This window comes from Salvia hispanica, chromosome 6, assembly GCF_029641045.1.
Source record: "Salvia hispanica isolate PSC_SH4W2 chromosome 6, Shi_PSC_v1, whole genome shotgun sequence".
NCBI classification, from domain to species: Eukaryota; Viridiplantae; Streptophyta; class Magnoliopsida; order Lamiales; family Lamiaceae; genus Salvia; species Salvia hispanica.
The window spans coordinates 40,726,929-40,747,091 of NC_142697.1; the positions used below are offsets into that span (position 1 = coordinate 40,726,929).

Consider the following 20,163-nt stretch of genomic DNA (forward strand, 5'->3'; position numbering starts at 1 on the left):
TTTTTTTTATATTTTTCTATCCGGTGTTATGTTATTGATGACATAATCAAATCTGTAATAAAGAATTAAGACTGTGGTTCTCTGTGATTAACTAAAAATTCAGGACAATTAATATTTGGTGTCCGTGTTCAGTGAGCAGAATAAATTACAAATATTATGATGTGACGACAATAATTTTGCACCATTTGGTGCGATTATATTATGCTTCTTTTTAAAATAAAAACTTCTACCGCCGCATGCATTCACGTTAAATCATGTCTCTTACACAGTAAAAATGGATAAAAGTTAGTGAAAGGGACTTGTTGTGGCCTGATTGCCAATCGAATCAAATACTCCGTATATATTTCTTCAAAATAATGAAAACGTTTGTCTATTTTCTTGTTAGCACCATGCTTAATTAGAGTTTACTAACCTACCCTCTCTAATTTCTAAGATACTGAAAAATATATATTGCTTAATTTAATTGTATCAAATTGGACGTTAGGAATTTAAAATTGAATACGGTAATTTGAATTTCATTTTATTGATGATTGCAATTGTTTGATATTTCATCTTTTTTATAGAATTTCTTATTTTATATTTATATGTACATAACATTAATTTAAAAACTACAACAAACTCACCTTTACAATATGAGATATGTGGCGGTTGATGTGCTATTTCAACTGCAACTTATGTTAAAGTTGACCAGAGAACTAAAATGGATGGGATATTAGTTTTAAAATTAATACTATAGATTACATAATTCAGTAACATTAAATAAAAATTTACCCCCTTAATGGGTTTTGCCCTAGTTAATAGCACTTGAGCTGTGTATAGAAAGTGGCCCTAGCTTAAATTAAAGGTACACCGGCAAAAGTAAGGCCTATACCTATATACTAAGATTAGTTTTTTGTCCCTTCATTATCTGATTAATACTCTAATAATTTCATCACATTCTTCGACAAAATTTCCAAAGTTTAATGATAATTATATCATGATTCTGTTCCACGGCACAAATGTATGGTACTTTTTTCCTACTAATTAACTAAAAGGTGTGTCCAAGAGTTTATTTTGTGAAATGATATGTTTATCACATTTAACCAAACTATATCAATTCAATATTTCATCACATTTTTCAGGCATCTGATCACATGTAAACAGATACTGTACTTCTATACATCTTGCTAGTATAAGTACGTATTTATTTTTTCACAAATGTCCAAAAGATAGTACTGACCTCCTAACTAATTAGACAGTGTTTATTAATTATCCAGCCCATGGGGTTGGATGTGTGTAAATTAGTAGAGCAATAAGATTGTCTTACATTTCGTATTCCCAAATCAATAATGATTAAATTTGTACTTCACTTGCATATGAGTAAATACTACAGTAGTTTCAATAAAACTGTACTAGCAAACTGGAGAAAAGGAAACTATTAATTTTCATAAATCACCATGCAGCTAAAATTTGAATAATTGTCATAGAACCCTTATCATAAAAATACTTATGTATTGAGCATACCAACTTCTATTAGAATTAAAAAAAATTAAGAATAGACTCAATATAAAAACATTAACAAGTACACTTTTTGCAAGACATCAAGTCCCATAGAGACTGAATCAACTCAAGATAGCTTTGGCGCATTAATAAAAGATTAACTTCTTTTTCTTGATTATGTTCTTGAAAAAAAGTTAATTTAATTAATTACAAGAAAACTTCATTTTTTTTCTCAAATATCTCCAGTTTCACTGTATTAGGGTTTCCTTTTCTGCACTAGCATCAAGAATATATACAGAACTAAACACATCCACAATTGAGATAGATAGATAGAGAGAGAGAGGATGAGAGAGAGTGTCCTTTTCTACTTACTCAATTGCCATGGCTTTCCTCTCCAACTGCACTTGAAGCTTCTGAAGCAGTTTCACTTGCACACTAATATTTATGAGTAAAAGATAAAAAACTCCTCCACTTGACGAGCAGTAGTTGATTTTTTTTTACCCAAGGAGAACAAACAAACAAGACACAAACCCTTGTAGCTCAACATTAGGGCTTCCAATTTCCTCTTTCAATAAATAGGGTTTCCAGATCTACTACTATTGAAATTCCCACTGATCAATGAGAAGAAATTGAAAGGCACCTTTCCCAGTTGCACAAAAAGGGTGAAGAGGTCCCCTAGATTGCTTTGAGCCATGCCGGAAATGGTGATTTTTCCTCATCTTTTTTTTCACTTTTTTTTTTTTTTTCAGAGCAATATGTGCTCAACCGGACACGAGATAAATGGGGCCCTTCTTAAAGCACAAGAAATGAAGAAAATTTTGTCGATTGCGTAGAGTTATAGACAAAGGTACGGTTTTAGACTCCAAAATACTTGTTTTTTAAATCACCACACAGCTTTTCTTGGCTCCCCACACATGCAATGGTCACCCACCCCTACAAAAACCTCACGGCCCTAATTTTTAAAAATTTAAATTTTAAAATTAATTAATCACAAAATCTCTACCAATTCAAAAATGTGACACTCATAAAGGCTTAGTCAAATTTTTAGGTTTGATACAAGCGTGGTTATGATTAGTCCAATAAATTCAAGTAGTATTTGCCATTGCATCTCATTCCCTACAAATCAAACAGTAGGGTCTGTATCAGCAAATATACTAACTCTGTATAATTATTGCAAATGAAGTGTGGAAATCCCTAATCATCTCCATGAATGGGGCCTTGGCATGATGAATTAAAAAGAAAGAGACAAGTCTTTTCTAACCCCAATAAACAGATCTGCTAAACAAAGGCATTACCCTGTGCGAACATCCCTTTCCTCTCCGGTTCATGAGCCTCCGTTTCGGAAAAGTGCAGAGCTTGATCGCTGAAATAAATGCTTCATTCTTCAAATATGAGGGTTTCCTCTCCTCCATCACTCCATAATTACCACTAGCTAGGGCTCCCAACACCTCCACAACTCCTCACCACCATGTTGGGAAGAAACACTTACCTCCCCCCCGCCGACCTCGACTCCGGCGTGGAAATCCTCCTCCACCACCACCACCACCACCAATATCTCCACCCGGAAGCAGCAGCCGCCTTCTCGGGGCTCTACTTGGCCGCTCCCGAGGCCTACAACGGAGAGGGCTCGGGCGCTGCCCCGGTGAGGAAGCAGGCGGCGAAGAAGGACCGGCACAGCAAGATACACACGGCGCAGGGGCCGAGGGACCGGAGAGTCCGCCTCTCCATCGGCATTGCGAGGAAGTTCTTCGATCTCCAGGAGATGCTGGGCTTCGACAAGCCCAGCAAAACCCTTGATTGGCTTCTCACCAAGTCCAAAGCAGCCATCAAGGAGCTGGTGCAGACCAGCAACAGCAACAAGAGCGACTACTCCTCTCCCTCTGCATGTGAGATGGTGGCCTCCTCTGATCAGCAACACGGAGGAGGAGGGGATTCCAGCAGGAGGGACAAGGATAAGGCCGCGAGGGAGGCGAGGGCCAAGGCGAGGGCGAGGGCGAGGGAGAGGACGCTGGAGAAGATGTGCATCAAGCAGCTCGGTTCTGATCTCAACCCTCCATCGTTTGAATGCAATCAGCTGGGGTTTTTGCAGCTCTCCGGCAGGGCCACTGCTGGTTTTCGAGACCCGGTTTATCACTTCGGTGAAGGGGCGAGGCATGACCTAATTCAAGAACCGCCTGTGATCAAACGCAAGAACAAGAACCCTTCTTCCATTTTGGGGTTTCAGCAAAATATTGGTTTGAGTTCAAACTATAGCATGATCCCATCGTCTGCTAATGAGAATTGGGATGTTTTTGGGCTCTCCTCGCAATCCAACTCTTTTGATCAGCACAAGTTCTTCAATAGGTATGAATCATGTGCATATTTTGTTGTCTTAATTAGATTAAGAATTAATGATGTTGATTTTCGATTTGCAGCAGCTCAAACATATAGTAAGAAGAAGAAGAAGAAGAAACTCTTTGGGAATCCACAGGACTACTAATGTTGCTCATATTGTGTTTAAACAAGTAGTGTAAGTTTTTGGTTTTGAGCAATTTTCCAATATCTGAAACCTCAATTGATGTAATATCTTTTGTCTCTGAACTTAATTCCCAAGTATATAAACTATTTATCAATTGATTGTCGAATTAATGTCTAGCTTTGAATGCAAATTTACTTTGTTATGAGTAACCTTTTGCATAGAACCCATGGACATAGGTTAAACTCAGCAGTCCATGTTCAATATTGGAGCTGTCTTCATCAAGATGTGTCTGAATTCGATGTGAATTCTTAACCAATATTTTCCTGAACATGTTAATTTAAGAGAACTGGAGCAGATGATGATCAAAATGGCACATCAAGTTACACACTTCAAATCAAGCTTAACAGAAAAGCAGATATTTATCAGTTTAAAAGAGACCATGATAACAGATTCTAATGTATTTGTCATGTCAGATTATTAAGAATGTAAAACCTTCTGGTTATTATTTGCAAGTTAAGAACCTTGGCTGATTTTGACCTAGCTACACCTTCTAATTCCCCATTTTGTTGCAGCTAGAAACCCATCTATTCATTCAAGATTGGGGGGTGAATTTATTGGCTAGCTAGAAACTCCTTAATTAGAATCATTTCAACTTTCTGATAGCTTGAATCTTAAGAGGGGAAAATGTGTATGTCTATACTCATTTTTCCTACCTTTCCATCTTCACTCTAACTAGTACAAAATACACAATAGTAGGATTTTCAGCTAAGTTTTCAAAATCATTACAGAATCAAAGTGAGTTTCTTATTCTTGTTTCTTAACTAAGTAGTTCTTTGTGATGGGAAGCACACTTACCACTTCACCTTAGATTACTATTGCATTACTACATTTTTTGTCACTTACGAAGAGCCGGAAGAGCCAATATACAGATTCCTAAACCCTGTTTCGTGTAAGTTTGCAACATGATAGCTTATCTCTAGACCTCCAAAAATCTTTGTTTGATTTTAATCTCATCCAAATTCATTGAGTTTTTTTCCTCATGCTGGGAAGATGTTAATTTATAGGAGAATCTTCTTTACAACCACATTTCTTAAGAAAATATAATTTCATCTGCAGTAGTAGCTAGCAGCATACATCTTTTCTGTAATAAATTAAGGCTATGAGCTAGCCTTGTTGTGTTTGAACTTTTGTTACATTCTGCAGACTGTTGCATTAACATATTTATGTAAGTTATGTGAACTAGAAATGATTTTACCAGTTTGAAATCCCAAAAAAAATTGTTTGTTGAAGTCCTTTCTTTGTGAAAAAACTCAACACCCACATTAGGTCAAGTGACCTATTTCACTGCACACCTAATGCTAACTTCAATAGATTTTTATATCTCGAAATAAAAGAAAAACAATTCTATAACTTTATTAAATGAATCTTTTCTAAACATGTGGGGTGGAATAGCAGCAAAATCATGATTTCATTTATATTCACATGCAGAATTGAATGTTTGTTAAAGTTTGGCAGTTACTTTTCATTCTATACAAGCTTTAATGACCCCACAATATTTTAATGAAAAGATGGATTTATTAAATGTTAGTATAAGAAATGCATATTTATTAATCTTATAGTATTCCAAACAATAACTATACCTGCTTAATTTAGCAGCTACAACATTTAAAGACATCTATCGCTATAGGAAAATGAGAAAGCTCAAACTATTGCTGTCAAACACTTATTCTTCAACATTTACTCTTGAGAAAAAACATATCATGTGAACAACAGCTAGCAAATTCTGAAGCTCCAGTTTGGAATTTTACTGTGAGAATAATGAAAAAGATGATATATTGTGATGTATATGGTGATAGCATTAATGAGTTAGTGGGAGAATTATGTCCATATATGCATCAGTAGTGGTGAGTGGTTGAGTTAAAAATATCTTTTCCAAATTGTCAAATTTGTTGTTACCTCTTTTTTATTGGGGGAATAGCAATAAAGAAGTTTGCAGTTAATATGTCTCAACAAAAATAAATATCACCAGCTTCATCTTGATGCCTTATTTCAACTGACTTTCATGGTTATATATATGACTTGTCTCAGGTTGTACATATGGATGATCTCAGAAGAATTAATTGTTAAGGTTCACTTTTATGAATGATGATAAAGATCAATATCAATTGCAACAAAAAATCAAGAAGCAAAGCCTCAAAATTTGCACCTGTATATAAAATCTTCATAAATATGGTTGTACTGTCAGATTCACTTACCTCAGATGAAAAAAAAGCCTCCTTCATTGCTCATTTCTTGTATATAAAAGGAAGTGGTTTCTGTAATTGATCAAGGATGACTGGGAACTAATAAATATGCAATTGCAAGAATGATTAATATTTAATGTGGAAAAAGATAGATGAATGAAAGCAAATAGAACCTACAAATGTGTAAATGTATCACTCCAAAAAAAGGTTTTTAATGATTAGATTGCCCTCATTTTTGACAACCTTAATTTGTTTGCAATAGTTACAGTAAATTTTCCACCAGTATCGATCAAGCATTTTAAGAAGAGACTAAGGAGTTTCGAGAACCCAAAAAAGAGTTGGAAAAATAGGAAAAAAAAGGCTAGATATGAATAAAAATTGATAGTAAGTAGCTAGGTATTCAATTGTGGAATGACAATCTATATAATTTGTTTATTCCTTAGCTGGGTAGAATTATTACAACCTTGGTCGTAACATGGAGCCAAGTGTAAAAAAGTTTGACCAATATATATTTGGTGATTTTCTTGATCAAATTTTGCAGGCATATAGGGTATGGTAGTACTGGTGATATTTGTACCAGGAAATCCACTGTTTGCTAGAAAGAGTGATAGGTGAGTGAAAAGATATGATATTGTCTCCATAAAATCTTGCAAATTCTGCTTGTCATCTTCGTTTAATTTAATTTCTTAGTATATGAGAGTAACCTCATATCAGTATTATTGGAATTCACTAGCTGTACATCCTCTTCCACATAGCTAGCAATAGAGAGTTCGAAAATATTCAGAAAACATGAATGAAGTGAGGTTTAATAATTTTCCGATAATTTATAAAATAGTTTCAATCACATCAGTCTAGTAGCTCGATGATAACTGGCGAGTGTAGTTGTTGAGAAATTGGGGGCTCAGAATTCAAAAACACCTATATTGATATAGTATGATTAAATCAAATCAATTACACTTGCCATAAGGTCCCATATATACAGCCTATATATCTAATTTTGGGTGACAACAGATGTGCTAAACAAGTTTTTTTTGGTTTAGGTCTGGAGAAATAAGATAGGGTTGATTATAAGTAAGAGCTGGAGGACTGACAAGATCTTTTTTTTAATCTTAATCAAATTGATGTGAAAAAAAAAATTCAAATATTATGTCATTTGTCACATTTAGAGTAGTACTATTACGAAATTAACTAAAAGCTTTATAATTCTTTAAAATTAATTTTAAAATAAAATTTAAACAACAAAAAATATTTCTATTTTGTAATGATATTAAAGACATTGACGGATGCAAGAACATTGTTTCGGGTCAAGAAAATAATGAGTATTATAATGTTAAACATACAATTAGAAACTGATAATAGTTACTAGTACATTGTTTAAATTTTGGATATTTTACGATCAACTATGAGAATGTCGAACTTTTGAACAAATGAATTACTAAAAGAGAGTACTTGTTCATGATAACTATATTAATTGATCTTCGTCTTGATCATATAGTGATATACCTTAATTGTCCTTAATATTCATATATCTTGGAAAAATACAGTACTAACAATAAAACACCAACCAGTAATATCTACAATAATAATCAGATTCCAACATAACAACAAAATTATCGGTGTAAATATTAAAGATACTAGTACCTTGTAAATTAAACTCAACTATTTAGTAACATCAGTTGAGGCACTCAATAAGAAAGAAATATAGTAGTGGTACTTATAAACTAAAAAAAAAGGAGTAGCAACAAACAATATGTTTGGAATTGCTTTGTTATTACATTATAGTATTATACAGTAGGAGAAAAGATCTGCAGCATAATGAATATGGGCGATTGTGAGCGATTAAATCACACGTAGGCCACTTTCCTTATTTTTAGAATTTACTAACAGAATATAATTCCCTTTCATCTATCTTCATGTCAGCAATATTATTTATTTTCTTTTTTAACTTTCCTTTTTTCTCTTTTTAGTTATCGTATCTTTGTTTGTTTTCTCCTAAGTTTTTATTTCTCCACAACTTTCAAAGTGCTGTCTCTCTCGAGGAGTGCTAGCATAAGGTTAGTTTTAAGCCTTGATCTTCATATATGCTTAGAATTTCTTACATACTACTTCTGTCCCTGAAAATTTGATATACTTTACTATTTCGGTCCGTCCCTGAAAATTTGATACACTTCATTTTTACCATTTTTGGTAGTGGACTCCATATTCCACTAACTCATTCCTACACACATATTATTATAAAACTAATATTTTAAAAGTAGGACCCACATCCCACCAACTTTTTCAACTCACTTTGCATTACATTTCTTAAAATCCGTGTCGGGTCAAAGTGTAGCAAATTTTGGGGGACGGAGGTAGTAATTTACATGTTTTTTAGTTTTACTTGTTTATATTATATGCTTGATTAATTTTTTAAATAATTTCGTGTTTTAATTGTCTCTTGACTGAATCTATACTTGTAATAATACCAATTAGGAACCTCCAATTAAGAACCTCCGGCTTATCATAAAATTATCAATTTGTATTTTTTAATTATTTCTATTATTCTGTTTGCTTATATTAATATTTTGAATGTATTTTCTTAGTGTTTTGAGTGAAAATATGAACGATCAATTATATATTCCTGAAGTTGCAAATGACCGAAAGCCGGAAATTGGAATGAAATTTGGATCAATAGATAATGCGTTTGAATTCTACAATCAGTATGCACGTGAAGCTGGTTTTAGTGCTAGATATAACTATAATAGAAAGAATAAGATGACAAATGAAGTTGTTTGGAAACAATTTGTATGCTTTAAAGCTGGTCAAACTGATGAAGCTCGTTCAAAAAATCGAGCACCACCTGGTGGTCCGATTCAGATAAGAGCTCGTGGTGAAGTTAGAACTAATTGTAAGGCAAAGATCTCCATTGTCAAGCAACAAACTGAATCTGATCTGGAGTGTTAGCGTCTTTATGGAAGGTCATAATCATGGACTCTCTACTCCGTCAAAGGTGCATTTACTCCGATCACATCGTAGTGTTTCTGCTGTGAAGAGAGTGTTGACTCAACAATTTTCAGAAGCTAATATACCAACCTGTCAACAAATGCAACTATTGGAGATGGAGTCTGGGGGGCCCGAAAGTGTAGGTTGCACAGAAAGAGATATCACGAATTTAGAGAGAGAGTTAAGGGATGAACAAAAGGGGATTGATGCTGAAACTCTTATAGAATTCTTTACTTCTGAGAAGGAGAAAAATTCATCATTTTTCTTTGACTATGAGACAGATTCAGAGAATATATTCAAAAGATGTTTTTGGGCAGATCCTAAATCAAGGAGGGCTTATGGAGCATTTGGTGATGTTGTTGTGTTTGATTCCACTTATAACACTAATAAGTACGGAATGATTTTTACACCTTTCGTAGGGGTTAATCATCATCATCAAACGATAGTTTTTGGATGTGGATTTCTAAGTGATGAGAAGACAGAATCATATATTTGGTTGCTTAATAAGTTTATGGAAGCTATGCCAAGTGATGCACCAAAAGCAATCATTACTGATCAAGATCCTGCTATGACGAAAGCACTTGCACAAGTTCTGCCAGAAATAGTGCATCGTTATTGTTTATGGCACATATTGAACAAATTTCCAGAGAAGATTTCTCCAGTGACTTTCCGAGATCATTATCAGAGCATAAGGAATGTTATTAAAAATTCAACATCTCCTGAGGAATTTGAGAATGGATGGAAAGAGGTTATTAGATGTGCTAACTTGGAACAAAATAGTTGGATATTGTTGATGTATGGACTGCGGCATAAGTGGGTTCCGACATATTTTAGTCATGTTTTTTTTGCATGGATGTCAAGTAGTCAGAGATCAGAGAGTTCGCATTCATTTTTTAAAAAGTATGTCTCTCACAAGAACTCATTGATGGATTTTATCACACGATTCAATCGGGCACTAAGACGCTAAAGACACAATGAGTTAGTTGCAGACCATGTTGACATGAATGAGCAACCAAAAATCAAAACAAATTGGCCGATGGAAGCTCAAATGGTTAAAGTGTAATCGAAAAAAAAATGGACGGAATTTCAAGATGAAATGAGTCGAAGTCATGGTTACTTTGTGCAACAGACCTCTATCAGAGATGATATTGTGATTTACAATGTGATGAGTTTCCAAAGTAGTTCGTCCTCAAAACCAAGGCTACTGATGCATGATAAAAATAGTGACCATATCTCATGTAATTGTGGGAAATTTGAGTTTGATGGTATTCCGTGCAGACATATGCTAGCTTTCTTCCGTGTCAACCAAATATTTGAACTACCTGACAAGTATATCCTTAAGCGATGGACACGAGAAGCAAAGAGTGGTGTTGCTTATATATTAGATGATGAAAACTGCAATGATGATCCAACAAGATTTTTGATCTCACGACGAGCCAAGTTATCTTATAAGGCCTCAACACTAATTGATTATGCATCTTTGACTGACGAGGGGACAAAGTTTTTGGATGAACAACTTGATTACATACATGGTAAAATCAAGGAGATGGGTATTAGTCCAACAACTATGCACGGAAGTCAAACAAGGAAGAGCTTAGATAAAACCAAAAACATTGGTGATCCTTATAAGATAAGATCAAAAGGATGTGGTAAGTGAATGTTATCATCAAAAGAGAAGTCAATTTTAAAGACTAGGGCTTGTCATGGTTGTGGACTACGTGGTGCATCACATGATAAACGTAATTGCCCAAAGTTGCAAGACAGGTATGTGAATTATTGTTAGGATCCATTATTTACATTGTTTAGTTGTTTTAATGACCAATAAATTTAATTTACTGTTTTTGCTCTCATCTTTATATTTCAGATCAGTTGCAGATGACCATCACGACATCAACGAATATGCAAATGAAAAAGCTTGATGTCCATAGCTAGTGATTTTTTTAATTCTGTTCGCTTAGTGTTGCTAAGACAATATTTTAATCTTTTGATGGTTTTATTGTATTGAAACAGATTTTATAAGAATACATCTTATTTCTTCATAGTACTTCGTGCATCTAATTAATTTCATCCTTTCAAAGCCTATTGTATTCAAAATCTGAGTCCTTAATGATTTTTCTTCCAAAACTTTTGCAATATTAGTTAAAAGTAATTGGAAACGTAGTTTTACATTGAGAAATTAAATCTCATTTAAATCATTAAATTAAAAATGTAGCACTATTTTTTAAGATCATCAAAACTAAAGAGTAAAACAAAAAAAAAACGAAGCTATTTTATTTGAACAAAAACTAACCATGAAATAGTCTATAGTTTAGGTGAAGAAGAAAGTTATTTAGGAATAGTATTCATGCGCTGGTAGAAAGATAAATAATGAAAAGGGACAAATCCATAAAGGAAAGCTATTAAAGAAAATAAATAATTTTGCTGACATGGAAATAGATGAAAGGGAATTATATTTTGTTAGTAAATTTCTAAAAGTAAGGAAAGTGGCCTACGTGTAATTTAGTCGCTCACAATCGCCCATATTCATTATGCAGCATATCTTTTCTCTATACAGTAGTATATAAGATTACCATTTTGAGTTGTAAATACAAACGATGTCGGTCATAATAGATAGACTTTCATTCTAGTTCCTACTCAAATTTGAAAATTCATTCTCCCTTTGACAGGTCCAGCATACAAGAGATGAATTCATGGCCTAAGCCGCGGCCACAATATATTTTCCTCAAAATGTTTGATACTATATTTATATTTTGTATATGTCCCGACAAATTTCCATCCACGAGATATGAATTCATGGCCGATTCCAACAAAAAGTAACACTTACAGTTTAATTAGGAGTTTAAATTAACATTATTTTCAATATTATGAATTGTAGCTGAAAATAGAATTATTGCTATTGCAAGTGTTGTGACTGAAGTAAAAAGAATGCTATCACGACATTGAAAAATAGAGTCGTTATTGAAATGAAGTTGATCATTTGACCCTTATTGTGGATGCTATTTAAGCAGGAAGAATAGTAACAGCGCAGACATTGATGGAATATTCTGCTTGAAAAAATAAAATAGTAATAAAACAAAAAATATATATTTCTGGAATATTCTGTGGACGTTATTCTTTCCATATCCATGTCAGATGTGAGTTTCTGGGTATTTTCTTAAAAAATTTGCCGGTTGAAGGGTTGTACTATTAACTAACCTTCAGTTGTGAAATGCATAAACACTTGAACCGTAGGTTAATTAGTTCGCAATCTAATAAATTAATCTCAATATAGTAAAATTAGCATCTAAACCACACTAGTATAGCTACCAAATTGCATTTATAACAACGCAGATCTCATCTCAGGGATGTGTTTTTAGTCCTGTAGTAGAGGCCATTCTTCTTCATTCGGCTCAGATTCGAGCCACTCGCCTCAACCGCAGTTCTGTGCAGACATTACAGCAGCAAACCTTCTGCACTTTGCCAAAGGCTTTCAACACATCAAAGATGAAAGCAATGGAAGGCAATTAGTAACTCTCTCCAACACAACATTACTTCTGAGCATTGAGCAGAAGCTGTTATAAAAATCAATACCTGAAAACATAATATGTAAAATAAGAAAGCAAGCATGCTTATAACATCATGCAACAAAAACACTAGGCTAAATACCATATGATGGAGATGATTAGAAGTGATGATACATTACAAAGAAATACAGTATAAGAGCGGAGACCTTTATTCATCAGATATTAAAGTGATAAATACCAACTTCAGAAGAAGAAAGTCCTTCATAGCGACCTGAAAGGTGGTTAGAGCATGACAGTGACATTCTCAAGGTGAGCCATTAAGCAGATTGATCTAATATTCTTGGCATATTTTGTTTTCCAAACAAAAGATACAATTATCAGGATTAATGGCATTCATCGCCATTGACCTTTTCTTTTCTCCCCATTTCCTTAAGAAGTTTTTTCACCTCAACCACGATTGCTGCAGGTATTGTAGTGTCCACACATGGGGAAAAATGCACGATCAATGGATTTGCAGTTCGTCCAATCATAGCCCATATACTTCAATGGTAACCAGCAGTGACAGGATCATGGCATATCAGCTTCAAAAGCTACACTATTTAAGAAATGATAAGTGGATTTAAGAACACAATCAACTTTCAAATTGTTCACAAGAACAATAGTCAAGAATGGGAGTGCTGCTAGAGTGCATATACACATATCAGGAGAGATAAGCATGGCTGGGAATTTTCTGACTAAGATTTTGGCTGAGTGAAATACATACAATCAGATCTCATGAAGCGGATTTTCCCACCACACTAATGAAAAGAAACATATTCAATAAGTAAAAGATGAATAAGGACATCATGACCAAACTTCCTCCTGGCACCTACCAAATGTTCACTTGAGAAAAAAAAAAGTGTCTACTTTCCAATAACAAATATAATAATAATATACATATAAATGAAAAGATTTAGTAATTCGAGTTTAAAATTAGAGGGGGGAAAGAAATACACACCTGCCAGTATAAGCCTTGCAAGATATTACCTGACCTGCAAATTCAAATTGTCTAATATTGTTATAGAGTAAGTTACAAAATTCGTGAGAATAGGACAGAGATACTACGAGAAGAGAGAAATAATCAGTAGGAATCCAGTTCCAAATTCTGATTGAGGACGTAATGCTCAAAGTAGTGGTCTTTGAGTCTCAACCCAAACACAGGTTTCTTCCAAGTACTTTCTGCTGAAACCCACTTCTTCAGTTTATATATTAGTCAATCATCCTAGGGACTCAACCAAACTTTTTGTAGTTCCTCTATAAAATTAAATCTTGGTTGTACAACTTCCTAGTAATAAAAGTTGTTTAGGAAAAACATAAATTACACTAGCAAAAATTATTGCCAAGCATCATTACATTCAAAAGTTCCTGAAAAGAATGTATATCTATCTATAAATCGTTTTCAAATGTGGATAAGCCTGCTATGCTTACAAATTACATAGCCTCTGCCGGTTCAGCACTCTTTTTTTGCTTCGGTCGTCCACACCTCTTTACATCTTTACCGTTTAGTAGTTCCAAACCTTTCTCTAAGGTTATCTCACTGGGTTTTAGATTCTGCAATACAAAATCATGTGTGAGTAGAGCCATATTATATTCGCATGAGAAACAGATATAACAGAATGACAAATAATTTGAGTACCAAGACAAAGCAGACTTTACCTTGGGAACGGGAGCAATTGTGCGTCTGTGTCTGATGGAAAATCCACCCTTTGCAAGCTTCAGAATCACGGGTTGGCTATCATCTGGGTGGTTTCCCTGAAACAAACGCTCATTTTGGATCAGTCAGAGTAATTTGAAGTAATGATAGAGAGAAGAAATGAAGGTCTGAGAAAGTACCAAGGTTACTGGATACTGCAACAAGTCTATGGCAATATCCAACGTGACGGAGGCCACATCCTTAATCTAAAAAGGGACAGAACATATACATCAGATGAGTGAATTGAGAATGACAATATTGCCAGCAGCATAATTGCTAAGGGAAATTGGGGATACGTCAGTGTATGGATAATGAGCACACAAAGTTAATCAATTCATAAAGTGTATCAGAATAGATGCAAGTCAGGGAATGTGAAGGATTGCATGGCTTTTAGCATTTCCATGATGAGCATTAAAATTGACAAAAATGGACATTTCCTTGTGACTTGTGAGTGCCTAAATTACATTCAAGTATGGCTGGCATATATACTAAAGCATGATGCTGTATTTGTTTTATACTATCATTATTGTAGTTGTTATTAACTTATTAAAAATAAAAACCCTATAATGATAATTTAAATATCACAATAGAAATTCTGTGAAGCAGACTCTGTGGAGGGATCAGGGATGCAAGTGCGTTTTGCCCCCAATTCCCAACCACTATAGTGGGCAGTTTTCATTAAGTGGACTGATGTGATTGAAACTATTTCATAAATTATGATAAAGTGACCTCATTTTACTTTAAATTTTTTGGAATATGTGTGAGCCCTCTATTGCTAGCTGTGTTAAGGAATAAAAAAATTATAGAGATAGTCTGAGACATAGAATACGAGAACAAAAGTGGTGATCAATATTCAGCAACTAAAATATATACGTACGTGAGACAATGATGCTCGCTTGGGTGGATGCCCTTTCCTGTCTTCACCAAGCTGCACATAGTGTCCATATGGACCACACTTCAACAGAATCTACATAGCAAACAACACAACAAAAACGCAGAAAACCCAGAATTAGTGAAAGACAACGTCAATTAACAGTTAACAATCAGCACATATAATCATCAGATGAACCTTATCCTGAGATGCTGGATGTAAGCCCAGCAACTTTGGCTCCTCGACACTTCTCTTTTGTTGGTCCTGGATGTCATCGTCATTATCTTCACCATAGAGTGTTTGAGCAATATACCTGCATTGGATTTTCACAACAACACAAGTTAGACTTTATCAAGGCAACAGGGACAAACCTATACAGCACAGTGATTCTCATACTCACTTGCATTTTGGGTGTTGATCACAACCAATAAAGTATCCTGCACCAAACCTGCTAACTTTGAAGACTAATGTCCCAGCCAGACAGCTTGGGCAAGTCCTATTTCCATCACGAAGAGAAGAAAATAAGAAGTCACCAAATGTTTTTTCCAACATTTTCTCAACCTGATGGATGTGGACACCACTAGCACTCTCACAGTACTTGCTAAATCTAGTCCAATAATCTTTCAGAAGGCCCTTCCATTCAGTTATTCCACCAGATACATTATCAAGTTCAGCCTCCATATCAGCAGTAAAACTGTAATCTGTCACCTCCGAAAAATAATGTGAAAGAAATGCTGAGACCATGCGACCACGAAATTCAGGAATCAATGCCCTACTTTTCATTGTTACATATTTTCTATCTTTTAGCACCTTAATAGTGGTTGCATATGTAGAAGGTCTTCCGATACCGAGTTCCTCTAGCTTTTTTACTAGTGAGCCCTCAGAATAACGGGGTGGAGGCTCTGTATGGTGTTCATCAAGCTCTACACTAGTCAAGTATAATGGCTGACCATATTTCAATTTACTCAATATCTCAAATACATCATTACGATGACCACCATCATCGTCACTATGTCTAACTCTGATGGTTTCAGCATCCGCATAAGCGGCCTGATATCCCAAAAATTCAACCCTTGAGCATGTAGAACGAAACACAATGGATTGATCGGCATTTCCGATATCACATTGCAACTGCTCAATGATGGCCGGTTCCATTTGGCATGCCATCGTCCGACACCATATAAGAGTATATAACTTCAGGGAATCTGCATCAAGAACCCCAGCAAGGCTTGACGGTACTCTACGGATATCAGTGGGTCTAATGGCTTCATGGGCCTCCTGAGCATTTTTAACCTTCTTAAAATACTTGCGAGTAGACTTTGTTGCAAAATTCGGCCCATATTTTTCAACAACAAAGTTTTGAATGCTCTTCGCAGCTTCATCAGATAAGTGTAAGCCATCAGTTCTCATGTAAGTTATCAGTCCAGTGGCCTTTCCATCTGATAATTCAACTCCCTCGTAAAGCTTTTGTGCTACTTTCATGGTATATGAAGCTGCAAAGTTTAATTTGTTTGCTGCGTCTTGCTGGATTGTTGATGTTATATACGGCATGGGTGGGTTTCTACGGGTTTTGCTGGTTTTAGAACCAATCACTTCAAACTTGGATATATTAATCTTCTCTTCAATACTTTTTGCCTCCACGTCAGAGCTGATTGACAACTGATTCAGCTTTTTGGAATCAAAATGTGTTAGATGTGAAGTGACAGTGGCATTGTTGGTTGAGTTCAGATTGTTATTCTGGAAGTAAGCATTGATAGTCCAGTACTCTGTAGATTTAAAGTCATCTATCTCCTTTTCTCTATCACATATGAGAGCTAAAGCAGCAGATTGGACACGTCCAGCAGACTGGCAACCTGGTAGTTTCCTCCAAAGCAGAGGAGAAACATTGAAGCCAATCAAGTAATCAAGAGCACGCCGAGCAAGATAAGCATGCACCAAATCAGCATCTATGTCCCGTGGAGCTTGAAGAGAACTTTTAATAGATGATTCAGTAATTTCATTGAAAACAACTCTAGCAATGCTGACATCTTCACGAAGTGCATCCTGTTGCTGCAACATCTCAATTAGGTGCCAGGCAATAGCCTCTCCTTCACGATCAGGGTCTGAGGCAAGAATAAGATTTTGCGCCCTGGAAAATGGACAATAGATAAGAGAGTAGACAGGAAAATTTACAAACTAAAATGAAAAAGGGAAAGGGGATTCTCTTTTCTCATGCGGGGTTAGGGGGAGTGAAAACTGTAAAGTGAAATGAGAAAAGGAATTAGCACAAAAAGAAAAAGGTTTTTTCTTCCCTTTTGAATTTCTAGTTCAAGAAAATAATAATAAAAATGAACAGAATGCCACATACCCACTCAATGCAACCTTGATACTCTTAAGATGAGACCAGGCGGGAGATGGGACTTCCCACACCATACTGAAGTCATCATCAGGTCGTACCGATCCTGATCTTGCAGCCAAATCCCTTACATGGCCATAACTCGGAAGGACTTCATACATTTCACCAAGGTACCCTTGAATGACTTTTGCCTTCGTCACTGACTCAACCACTACAACAGATTTACTAATAGGTGGATATAATTGAGGCCAAGCCTTTCCGCCTAGAGGCTTTGCTTTAGAGACTAGGCAAGAAGTTGGGGTAGGCGAAACCTTGAGATTTGATTTTCCTGTAAAATCTACATTGGATTTGGGAAGAGAACTAGATTCCACAGTAGATTTTTTCTTTCTAGCAGGGCTCCTCTTCACTTTCTTTTGAACTGTCTTAGGTGTATCAACGCTTTCAACCACTTCTGCTACTGTCAAATTAGACTGCACCTGTACTGTTAGTCAATGTAATGCTGGGTGAACAACTAAAACCCAATTAGAATCAAATGAAAAGGTTGCATCTGACCTCTGGGGGTACTTTAGGCTGTTTGTTCTTACTTTTGCTTTTGCCTTTTCTAACCTCCTTGGCCCCAGATATCTTTTTGGAGCTATCTGGCACCTCTGCAGCATCAGTAGTATTCTTCCCACTGCTCCCTCCTTCCGTTGAAATAATACGATTTCGTGTACCCGCCTTTGCTGTTTGGGAATATGACCTGCTGATGCTATTACTAGCATAACTAGTCGCCCATGGTCCACCTACTGACCCATAAAAGGAAACATTCATGGGCATCCCAGAGTTCAAAAGCTCACATCCAATGGATGTCATGGCTCTAGATGCAGAGAAAGGGGATGAGACACTAGCGCAACTTCGTAGTGGGCAAATTTTCGTTCCTGTTTTAAATTTTAGAGCACGTGATATCCCAGCTCTCACAGGAGATCGTTTCGATCTTTCAGCCTGTACAGATGGACACTTTAAACAGATTCGAGGCTGGTAACTTCTAAATGCCCGGTTCTGCAACTAAATAGATAAGAAAGCTGCCACATTAGAGAGAAAATACACTAGCAAGCATGCATGTGCCATACTATTGCAAATTCCCCCCATCCCCATCAAAATAAAACTAAATATAAATAATCCCCAACACCCACAAATTCATACACACATTGAGAATTTGAGAGTGCAGCTGCTCTGCAACCAAGTAAGAATTGTTACTATACTAGTATAAACAATTTCAAATTAGAATCTAAAATTGAGTTATGCATCTTCTCCAATGACATTGATAGTAAAAGTTAAACTAGTCTCTAATTTTTTTTCTAGTTGGATAATATGAGAGAGAGAAACTTCCAGCAGACACTAAATTCTAACAAAATGAGGACGGGAAAATCTAATCATATTCCTCAACCAAATTCAAGAAAAATAACAGAAAGAGATCCACATATTAATAGGTAATGTTTCCTTTTATATTTATAATGATAATGATAATGATTCAGATAACTTCTTATGGACGTTAGGAGAAAGACTTTGCTATAAAACAGTATTAACAAACAAATACACCACTATCACGAATATTTTCCCAACAAAACATTTCATTGGTATGAATTTGACACTGACCTGAGAAAATTGACCACGATACCATGTCATGCCCATAACCTTCACTACTGATGCATCCATCCTGTGAAATAGAAAGACCTATTCAATTAAGGCTAGACATAAGGCTGATTGCCACGAAGGAACTGTGAATGCAGCATCCCATGTCATAGCATCTGCTATATCAAACATTTAGCAAATATAAATTCAAAAACAACTTTCAAGGAAGTAAGCAATTGATATACTAGATAAAGGGGCATTCAATCAGAAAAGAAAGGGAAACTGGTTTCTTTAGAAGCAACAAATGAAGGGTAAAGCTCTGTAACAGTTTGAATAGGCGGTTATTCACCGAGCTCAAGCTTGGTCACCAACTTTTATGGAAACTGCTATTCGACCGCAATAAAAATGTGGAATCTATTATTTTAGCTCGAGCCCTGACAGCTAAAAATATACTTGGCATCAATTAGCAACGCAAAGAACTACAACAATTCGGATGCAAATAATGAGCAACTATCCGCAGATAAAGTAATGAACAACAATCACCAATAAAGTAAATTGAAGCAAATAATCAAGCACTCCTTTATTCAGAATAAATTAATTACTCCATAATCCATCATTTATGATCATTAGTTTTAGAAATGACAGCATGGTGTTCCAAGCAGCATAAGGCATGAGTCCTGTTGCGTATTCATGAGCTCCAATACAAGAAGGAAAAAAACAACCAACAGTGGACTAAGATGAGAAGAAGTAGGAAAAAAATTTAACCTGATTCTGGTCGGCTTCTTCTCTTTTCACTCCACTCGTCTTCCTAATGTTGTTGCTCTTGGCTTCTCTTTCTACTGCTTCGTGTGAACATTCCGGCGAGTCGACTGAGAACAGGCGCAGTATAGAAGATTGGTGAAGAAGGGTCTGCTTTGATTAGGATTTCTTTAATGTTATGGGCTTTCTC

General features: G+C 35.5%; 2 protein-coding genes and 2 pseudogenes across 15 annotated transcripts; 3 read left to right on the forward strand and 1 right to left on the reverse strand.

Moving 5' to 3' along the window:
• The first annotated feature begins 2,629 nt into the window (after positions 1 to 2,629).
• LOC125203585 (transcription factor CYCLOIDEA-like) lies at positions 2,630 to 4,103 on the forward strand. Of its 2 annotated transcripts, none has more exons than XM_048101965.2 (2): positions 2,630 to 3,822; positions 3,894 to 4,103. In XM_048101965.2, exons 1-2 carry the CDS (start codon positions 2,948 to 2,950, stop codon positions 3,907 to 3,909), a joined length of 891 nt encoding a protein of 296 aa, XP_047957922.1. In that variant the 5' UTR covers positions 2,630 to 2,947; the 3' UTR covers positions 3,910 to 4,103. The 2 variants fall into 2 exon arrangements, with proteins under 2 accessions (XP_047957922.1, XP_088918034.1); XM_089061908.1 differs by having other exon boundaries at positions 3,897 to 4,103.
• Positions 4,104 to 8,772: 4,669 nt separating this feature from the next.
• Positions 8,773 to 9,563, forward strand: LOC148923792 (protein FAR1-RELATED SEQUENCE 5-like; annotated as a pseudogene).
• Positions 9,564 to 9,959: 396 nt separating this feature from the next.
• On the forward strand, positions 9,960 to 11,081 carry LOC148923793 (protein FAR1-RELATED SEQUENCE 5-like; annotated as a pseudogene).
• A 1,036-nt stretch (positions 11,082 to 12,117) lies between these two features.
• Positions 12,118 to 20,126, reverse strand: LOC125205743 (uncharacterized). 13 transcript variants are annotated; one of them, XR_016132768.1, is made up of 12 exons: positions 19,980 to 20,126; positions 19,239 to 19,299; positions 18,156 to 18,647; positions 17,616 to 18,079; positions 15,669 to 17,396; positions 15,467 to 15,581; positions 15,275 to 15,364; positions 14,538 to 14,603; positions 14,361 to 14,456; positions 14,133 to 14,255; positions 13,073 to 13,696; positions 12,118 to 12,732 (listed from the first exon to the last, which is right to left on the reverse strand). XR_016132768.1 is itself a non-coding variant. In XM_048104838.2 (12 exons), the coding sequence occupies exons 2-10, from the start codon at positions 19,296 to 19,298 to the stop codon at positions 14,136 to 14,138; spliced, it is 3,231 nt and encodes a 1,076-aa protein (XP_047960795.1). In that variant the 5' UTR covers position 19,299; positions 19,980 to 20,126; the 3' UTR covers positions 12,118 to 13,255; positions 13,663 to 13,696; positions 14,133 to 14,135. The 13 variants fall into 13 exon arrangements, 9 of the variants coding, with proteins under 9 accessions (XP_047960795.1, XP_047960794.1, XP_088917211.1 ...); XR_016132767.1 differs by having other exon boundaries at positions 12,872 to 13,696; XR_007173832.2 differs by having other exon boundaries at positions 12,118 to 13,255; positions 13,663 to 13,713.
• Positions 20,127 to 20,163: the final 37 nt, after the last annotated feature.